General features: G+C 44.1%; 1 protein-coding gene across 1 annotated transcript in view; it reads right to left on the bottom strand.

Annotated features, from left to right (window-relative positions):
- PHF8 (PHD finger protein 8) overlaps positions 1 to 7,345 on the bottom strand; it is a 27,643-nt gene extending 20,298 nt beyond the window's left edge. The window contains exons 1-7 of the mRNA XM_018560699.1: positions 7,139 to 7,345; positions 6,008 to 6,255; positions 5,575 to 5,660; positions 4,169 to 4,298; positions 3,318 to 3,478; positions 2,902 to 3,043; positions 1,667 to 1,853 (exon numbers count right to left, since the gene is read on the bottom strand). Coding sequence (XP_018416201.1) covers positions 1,667 to 1,853; positions 2,902 to 3,043; positions 3,318 to 3,478; positions 4,169 to 4,298; positions 5,575 to 5,660; positions 6,008 to 6,105 — 804 coding nt within the window. The 5' untranslated portion in view covers positions 6,106 to 6,255; positions 7,139 to 7,345. The remainder of the gene's footprint in view (positions 1 to 1,666; positions 1,854 to 2,901; positions 3,044 to 3,317; positions 3,479 to 4,168; positions 4,299 to 5,574; positions 5,661 to 6,007; positions 6,256 to 7,138) is intronic.
- Positions 7,346 to 9,360: the final 2,015 nt, after the last annotated feature.

Below are 9,360 nucleotides of genomic sequence, written 5' to 3' on the forward strand. Positions count from 1 at the left end.
TAACCATAACCGTATTTAGCAATGCCAAGAAGAGCTTCTCGTTGGTCAGTGCCGTCAGATGCCTGCGCTGACCAACGAGTGCTTGAATTTTGAGAGCGAAATTCAGATTACAATGGCACAGGTACAGATAGTACACCCATACTGGCGGATGGGAAGGACCGTTACCTGAAAGGTAAGTATAGTGGGGCATGGTGTCTGGACCAGATTTGTGCGGGTAATTCCATTTTTCCAAATTACTTGGGAAAGTGAATTTACCGTTTGGGGCGGGTGCAGACTTGGGCGAGGCCGTGTACGGTTGCCTCGCGGCATCATTGATTTCAATGGGGTTACATCCGCGTGGTAATCTCAGAATGTTTTCAATCGCGATCATGTGCAAATTTATTTGCATGCAGATGATAGGGATTGGTTTTAATTTTTTAGTTTTTGTTTAACTTTTTTTTTTGGTTTGTAATATTTTTTTTCATTATTTATTTTACTTTATCGCCTTTTTTTTCCTTCTATTTTTATGTATTTACATTTTTATTATTTTTTCCAATTTTATGTTTAATTTTTTAAGTGTTATATATTTTATTTTTTACTTGACTTTATTGCTATCACACAAGGGTAACAAGCCCTTGTGTGATAGCTTTTGGAGGTGACAGGTTCTCTTTATTGACCCTCTCACCTCCAACACAGGAGTTCTAGCACAGCTCTGTGCTATTTCTCCTGTGACAGGAAGGCTGCATTCCTGTGTCAGGAGAGGAAAAGCGTGATTCAGGCAGGTTACAAGTGATTTTTGGACGGCTGCACAGCCGTTTAAAATCACTTGTACAAAACAGCTCCCACACTACATTTAGCAGTGCTGCTTGCCCGCAGCCGGGCTAAATGTAGAAAAAAACTACTCGCCCGACGCCCGAAACTGCCTGTCCCGGGCGATAGGAATTCCACACCCCTGACCACCAAAAGAAAGCTCCATCTGTCCCCAAAAAAAGGGTATAAAATTAATTTCAGTACAGCGTTGCATGACAGAATAAATGTCAGTCAAAGTACCGCAGCGCTGAATACTGAAAAATGGCCTTGATGGGAAGGGGGGGGGGGGGTTTAACACCCCGGACTTCAAGTGGTTAAGCCATTTACTTATTGATATTGTATGGCTAAGTTCATATACTGCCATCTAGTGGTCATTTTGGTTATTGCACATGTTTTTCTGTGTTCCCTTCCCTCACATCTATGATGTATATACCGTGTGTGTTTATGCCGCGCCCTTCTTCAATAGTAATTTCCTAGTGTGATGGCTGCTTCTAACAGGACCACATGTTAATCTGCATTGCATGGTTGGAAACATTATCATCTTTGACCGCCTTAAAATACTACCAATTCATTCATCTGCTGTATCCTGTTGTCTGCTGTAACCTGATGTACAGAATGAAGCACCTTTGTGGATGGAAAAGTTATATGGTGAGTTCAGCTATCTGATAAGGATTGTCCGCAGTGATTATATCTGCTTATACAGGCCAGGCATAGAAATCTCAGCAAAGGATAAAATCGCTAAAACAACAATTGGAGTCAGAATAGGTTTACATTGTGTCCATTTCAGCCTAGTAATTTTAAATCAAGCCTTACATATTGAAAAGAGAGACAAGCACAATGCTAGTATGACATTCCTTTAGGGTCTTCCAATTCATACCTTTAATACATGATACCAGACCGATGTCCCCCCAAAATCTATATGGAAATCTGTATAGCTGTCCTTGACCCCCATCAAACAGTACTTCTGCACATTTGGTCTTTCAAACACACTTTGCTCTGGCCACAGGTTTTCCACCCAGGACAGCTTGCGCACAATCTTTGGAGTTTCAATAAGGTTTGACAACCTGTTAAAGAAAATACACAAAATCATATTCCCAAGTACAACTGAGCAAAAGAACAAAATACTACAGAATAACAGATGAACTTAATGCATGTTGTTTTCAGGTGCAGTATCTTAAAAAAAGAAAAAGAAAAACCAAAAAGCATTATAGTTCATCTTTAAAAAAAAAAAAAAAAGTTTTAAATGACCATTTCATAGAAAGTTAAAAAAAAAACATTTATTAAAGCGACAATCTTCTGAATCCCATGCAGTCCTAGGTGTGTTGGATACCTGGTTCCCTTCACACTGTGGTTCCTTCTGTCAGCCCCTACATCACTACTGTGTCCGGTCATGACATAGGGGGGTCAGCAGGAGGAACCACAGCAAGCAAATGGTGACCAGGCATCTGACACACATGAAATGTATCAGATGAAGACTGTTTGGCAGTGATAAGGAGTGACTTGTTCTTTTCTTTTTTTTAATAGCATTTCTAGCATAAAATAAAAGCAGGCGAAGTATTGTCTGAGCTCCCGAGGCTAATGGCAGCTCACCAAACAGACCCAGGAGGCAAAAATGCAGGGTTGCATATGTTAGGGAAAACAAGGCTAGCCTCCATGAAGGAAGTAACCTCAGGCCAAAATGCCCGTATGTGTGGACATGCCCAAAAGGAGGGGAGGAAATCAGCATCATGACCACAGCGCTTGAAGCAACATGGGTTGGTTTGAAGGCCCATTGTGACCTGTTATTTTACAGACACTACAGGTATTCCTCACTTGACGACCGAGCTCTGTTCCTATGACCAGGTCGTTAAACGAATCGGTCATTAAGTGAGGAACTCTATACAGTACTGCATTAGTACAGTATGGTATAGTGTTGCAGATGTACAGTACCGAACAGTGTACTGTACATCGGGCAACAAAATACTTACCAGGACCCGCAGTGAAGAGCGGAGGACATCACTTCCGCCGGCGACACGCAAGGTCGATCGGACGAGGAATGTCTGTATATTGCTTTTGGAAAAGGGATCACTTTAAAAATAAAACTAAGGTCAGTAACTTGACAGATAAACACACCTTGTCTCAGAAAACTCCAAACTGATCACGTTGAGCACTTTTTCCCTCTTGGGGCTGTTGTAATATTTCACAAAATCCTTCAACTTCATCTTCAGGTCAGCTTGTCTAACCACATCAATCACATCGATCTCCTTTTCTGCTCCTGTAAGAAAAGTGGAAATGTTCAGACAGGTGCTTATTTAAAAAACAAAAAGTTCTTCTACTTTGGCCACCCTAAACAGAAGCCCCCTGGGATGCTTCCCTTCACTTCCCCTGCATGGTAGCAGTTATATGTACTTTCTACAGTTGCCATTGACAAGCAGCCAGTGAATTCCAATATACTTTGTAGATTTACAAGCTGTGGTTGCACATGTTCCTCTCCTTACAAATCTTTTAGGGGCATCTAATGTTACATAACAAACAAAATGTTCACTCACCCACATAATGTTCCACATCATTTACTGTGAAGGAAGAAGCAGGAAGGGTCATCCCAAGCCCATCCTTCTTCAGAACCAGGATTGGAACACTAAAGCTGTTCTCTTCCAAATACTCAACAGTCAGCTGAGTCCCCTGTGGTTTCAGGATCACCTCATCTGCGCTGGATGGGACAAAACACATCAGTCAGAAGTCATGAAATTAAAGAAATGCATTACAGTGTCATTTTGTGCTGTAAAGATTTTACCACCCCCCAGGAGCAAAGTTGCCTTGCTTTCACTAAGTTCCCTTGATCTGGTGGAAAGCATAAAATTGTGATTTCTTAATCTGTGACTGGCTGCCCAGGTTCACAAATAAGAAAACCAAGCAAAGCAGTAAATAGAAGGAAAGGACTTGCCATGAGTAAAATGCTTTCTAATGTTCTTGTTTCAAATAAATACCAATTCCAATTTTGCTTGGCACCTCTCTGCATTGGAAAATGGAGTGACGTCATCCACCCACAGTTCGATCGCCCGCACTGAAACGCAAAGTACTGCAATGCCGTGTGTTTCAGTACGGCGCGACTTGGGTCGCGGCTTAAAGGAGAACTATGAGGTGAGTGCTTTTCACTCACCTCATAGTTCTAGCCGACCTGTGACAATGAGACTGTCACAGGTATCGTTCTCCTTTAATGATCGAGGACAAATGTGGGTCCTGAGGTTACACAGGTTGAGAACCACTGCTCTAGAACAAAGCTCCTACAAACCAGTTGATTAAAAAATATGAAACCCATTAAAAATACATACATACATACATACATATCCTATTGAAATAACATGAGAAAAAGAAACAATGAACAAATTGCTTTAGTTACTTGGGGAAATTACGGCTTCTTAATTCCTTAATGAAACTTGCGCTGCCTGTCTGCACTGGCTTCCCCACATCCTTGCTCACATCCTTGCTCACAGCGAGATCTTGCTTGGAACTCCCTCGCCGACGTTTCACTAAAGGAAAAAAAGTCAAGAGAGAAAAATCTTAATTGCAAAAGCAAGGTCTTGACTTAGTGCTCATTGTTACGACTTACACCTGTTAGGAACGACAGACTGCCGGGGATGAACTCTTCTCTTCAAGTCTGAAGCTGACAGCTTTTCCTCCATTCAGATCGGCATCTAGCAGGTTACATAGCAGGGAAAGCCTCCCTGCCGTATAACCTGTCATGGATGCAGCGCTGCCTTTTAATGACAGGCAGCGCTGCATCCGGCTTTTGACGCATAGTTAGGTTACACAGCAGCGGCCTTCCCCACTGCTACTCTGTGTTAGAGGCGTGAGCTCGGTGGATGGCTTTGACCAATGGCAATGTGCCATTGGTCCAAGATGTCCAATCAAAAGAAAAAAAAAAACACTGAGGCCATTGATCTCGATGCCTCAGCAGTGACGAGCAGGTGAGGGACAGGGAGGCTCCTTCCTCCCTCCCTCCTTCACACTAGCTTGGGGACCGGGTTGGGGGGCAGGGCTTCGGCGGACTGGGGAATGCCTCACCCGGAATCAAAAAAGGTGCCGCACGTCACTGATGAGGACAGTATAATAAGTACTGTAACTTTTTTCCTTTGCAGATAACTTCTGGACAAACTAAGAGCTAGTGTTTTTTCTACAGGGGGAGGAGCCTCAACAATATAAGGGGACATTGCAACGTGAAGAACTTTTACCATCGAATGCTAAACCTAAAGTACTTACTAACTGATGGCCTGTGAATGCTAAACCTAACGTACTTACTAGCAGATGGCCGTCAATGCTAAACCGAACGTACTTACTAACAGATGGCCCGTGAATGCTAAACCGAACGTACTTATTAACTGATGGCCCGTGAATGCTAAACCGAACGTACTTACTAGCAGATGCCCCGTGAATGCTAAACCTAAAGTACTTACTAACTGATGTCCCGTGAATGCTAAACCTAAAGTACTTACTAACTGATGAACCCTCAATGCTAAACCTAAAGTACTTACTAACAGATGGCCCGTGAATGCTAAACCTAAAGTACTTACTAGCAGATGGCCCATGAATGCTAAACCTAAAGTACTTACTAACTGATGGCCCGTGAATGCTAAACCTAACGTACTTACTAGCAGATGGCCCGTCAATGCTAAACCTAAAGTACTTACTAGCAGATGGCCCGTGAATGCTAAACCTAAAGTACTTACTAACAGATGGCCTGTGAATGCTAAACCTAACGTACTTACTAACAGATGGCCTGTGAATGCTAAACCTAAAAGTACTTACTAACAGATGGCCCGTGAGTTATCTGGCAGTTGGGACAATGATAAAGATCAATATCTGATGCCTTTTCTTCCTCCACTCCAACGCAACTGGAAAAGGAAAGGAGCTGGTCAATACATGAAGACAATTTTAAAGCAATTCCACAAAACCTACAAATAGTACCCGACAAATTAATGGCCAGTCACATTTTGCATGAACTAGGGTAAATGTATTGTTAAATGGCTTCAGTCCATCACACATCCACTAGTGTTGGATCCAGTAGACATCCAAATCTGTTATTCTTGCATCCAGTGCACCTACACCCGCATATCACCACCAATCTCTGATCCGCCAAGCCTCAATCACCAACCCATCTTTGACACACTGCACCCTGTCCAATTATTTGTCATTATCCAATACTTTTGGTGACACCATAATCAAGCATTATGTCACTCACCTGCCATGGAACCAGTCTTGACAAACATCACACTCAATCATAAACCGTGTCACATCGTATGGAAGGCGGCACAAGCAATACACTGGAACAGATGCCATCTTGTGCGAGCATAAAATTATTCCTCACTTCCAGAATACCAGTAAAGCCACCATAGGCCTGATAATGAAGACACAAAAAGGAATAAGCACTTCCCGAGAGTCCTTCCACACTGGTCTGAGAGGTCACTGAGGCGTGATCATGCAGGTACCCTGAGGGGAAAAAAAAAGATTAATATGCAGAATTAGAATATGTAGAAGAGGGGACTCACTACAGGTTAAAAACCAAAATGGCCAACTTGACTTATTTTTTTAACCTAAGGACGCTTACAGCAATTTCCATGACATTTTGCAATGGAACACAATTGCACGCCTTTTTATATTTAATAGTCATTCATGCTCCATCTATTTTTCTGAAGTTCTGACACAATCACAGATCCACAACAGTATTTAATATATAAACACACAGCGGGCATGTGGACACAAGTGTTTCCACATATGCACCATGATGTCCAGTGTTTAGACACGTAAAGCAAGTCCCCAACAACCTATATTTATCTGGTTAAAGTCATGATCAACCTTTAACAAAAATGTAATAAATCACATCATATTAATAAAAAAAAACAACAATATGCATTTATTTCATTTACACACTGAAGTCTGAAGAGCATTGCAACTGCACTAAGTGAAACACAAGTGCAATGCACAGACCCTTCCTCCCGGGTCCGTCGGACCTGCAGACCCCTCCTCCCAGGGTCCGAGTCAGTTACTGCAGACCCCTCCTCCCAGGGTCCGTCGGACCTGCAGACCCCTCCTCCCCAGGTCCGAGTCAGTTACTGCAACAGGACTCATAATATACATTGTATTATACTACAATCTGTCACACACACACCAACTGAAGTCTCCATGACTGGACTTCCACTTTACTTATAGTGCATCATCAACAACAGTAACCAGGATACTCACACAAAGGGGCCTAATCACACAAAGGACCAGCTCTCTGCCGAACGCGCGGCGCTGTGGGGGGGATTACACCACAATATTTACTCCGCCAGCCCGCAAACGATCTGTGACGAGCCCGGCCGCGCGCTTTTACCTGAGCCCGAGGCCTGACACGGCACATGCACGCCGAGCGGGGTCCGTAGGAGGAATGCCGAGGAAAGGCGCCCAGAGAAACCAGAGAGCCGCCGGCGGTCAGGGGATGAGAAAGGGACAGCAGAGCCCGGACTGGGCCCGCAAAAACCGAGGGTTCGGAAGCTGATAGGACTTAGGCCTTCCCGACGCCATTAGTCTGGTAACTCCTCCTAGTATCAGCGTCACACTCCAGCGACGCACTAGGAACAATAAAGTTGTTTGAAATAACAGCCGCCATTTTGTTGGTTGTCAGACATTTAGCAAAATAAACGCTGCAAGTACATTTTAAGATGCACTAGTGTTTTTAACAGAGGTCTTTGGTACCGAAAATGTTTAAATCGGCAGCTTTTAAAGTGCAAATGAAGCCAAAACGTTTTAGTTTTGGATAGAGTAAAGAGGGATTACAAGATCTGTCAGGCTTCTATTGTTGTCTGTGTCCCCATTAGGGGATTCACCCTCTCTGTCCTAGGGTTGCCACCTGTCCGGGATTCACCCGGACAGTTCGGGTTTTGAATGCTGTGTCCGGGTTTAATGGCAGCAGAAACCCAGACAAAAGATGTCAGACAGACAGGGGCAACCAAAATTAAGATAGGGGCTAACGCCCCCCCACTGAAAATAGTGATATTTACATATTAACAGGTTGCACTAATTACATATGAATATGCCGCGACTCATTCTCCAAAAAAAATATCCACGTGTCGCCAGAGTGTTCGGGTTTCGCTTGAAGAAAAGGTGGCAACCCTACTCTGTCCTGTTCACTGAAAGTGAAAAAAGAGCCCACCATTAATGGTAACCAGAACAGGAATAGGGACGTTAGTTCCTGCTGCTGACTTTCAGGGATTTCACTCACTTTGGAGGGATTTCTCCTCACTTCCTGTTGTGGCAAGAGGTGAAGCAAAATCTCCCAAATGGGACACAGCAAAAAAAAAAACCTGATAGGGGTTATAACCCTCCCTTAGGCTAGGTTCACACCATTTTCCAGACCAGATCTGGAACGCAGTGCAGCGCGTGTTTGCTGCGATTGTGCCTCTTCCGGAGCTGTTTTTTTTAAGCTTAAAATGGGCTTTCAGGTTCGGTCCAGTGCATTCCATGCGGTTTTGATGCACCTCTATGCGTTCCAGTGCTTTCCAGACCATACAAAATGAGACATACAGTATTTTCTCTGGTCTGGTCTTGAACGGACTGCGCTGGTGTGAGGCCAGAAATAGCATAGGGATACATTAGGATGCATTTTGGGTCCGGAAACAACCTGGTCTGGTGATGATCTGGATGTGGTGTGAATGGGCCCTTAACTCCCTTACTTTACCCAAAACTGACAAAAAGTTTTGGTTTTCGCTTTAACACCACAAAGTATGGCTCCCTGCGTTCAGGGGCGTGGCGGTGCATTGAAGTCAGTGCACATTAGTGCTAGCGTTCCAGTTCAGTGCGATCTGCAAAAATACTGCAAGCACTATTTTTGCAGATCGCACTGGACCGGAACACAAGCACTAATGTGCCTACGTTCCGGGTGCGGCTGATCGCACTGCGGGTAGGGAGGCGTGGCTTAGGTGCCATTTACTTCATTGCACCGCCACGCCCTTGAACGCAGGGAGCCTGTCAGCTTGCGTTCCAGAGGCCAAACGCACAAGAACGCATGTAAGGAGATACTCTGATGGGGACAAACAATTTAAGGGGGCACGCTAATGGTTGCTGTACTTTTTTCAGTGAAGCCAGCCACAATGTGGTACAACCGCATCACACTGCTGCACCCATAGAACTTAATGAAATGTCACTTATGACATTTCAATAAAGTTCTAACAAACAAAAGTGTGATGTGCTCGGATCAATACATCAGCACTGTGTCTCTGAAAACACAGCAGCTGTGTATTGCAGTGCAGCTGCTGGTGTGAATGCAACCTAAATGGCAGACTGAGGTCCAGAAATGGACTGAATTTTTGCTCACCGGACCGCCTTGAATTTTAATTTACTACCTCTGCCATAGAGACTTCGTCCCCTTCCAATCACTGGTATAGTAGGGGAATTTGCTGCAGGGATTGGGTGGCTAAGTATCGTTGTGGTGTTCTTTAGCCATAAAGTGGTCAGAAACAGGTTGTGCTGTGTGTAAGGTGTGAACATTGTCCCTTGGCCCCTAGGGTGGTGTTGTGGGTAAGGGTTGCCGCACAAGGGTGGTGTAATGGGTAAGGC

Source organism: Nanorana parkeri, unplaced genomic scaffold (assembly GCF_000935625.1).
Source record: "Nanorana parkeri isolate BGI_ZX_2015 unplaced genomic scaffold, ASM93562v1 scaffold475, whole genome shotgun sequence".
NCBI lineage: Eukaryota > Metazoa > Chordata > Amphibia > Anura > Dicroglossidae > Nanorana > Nanorana parkeri.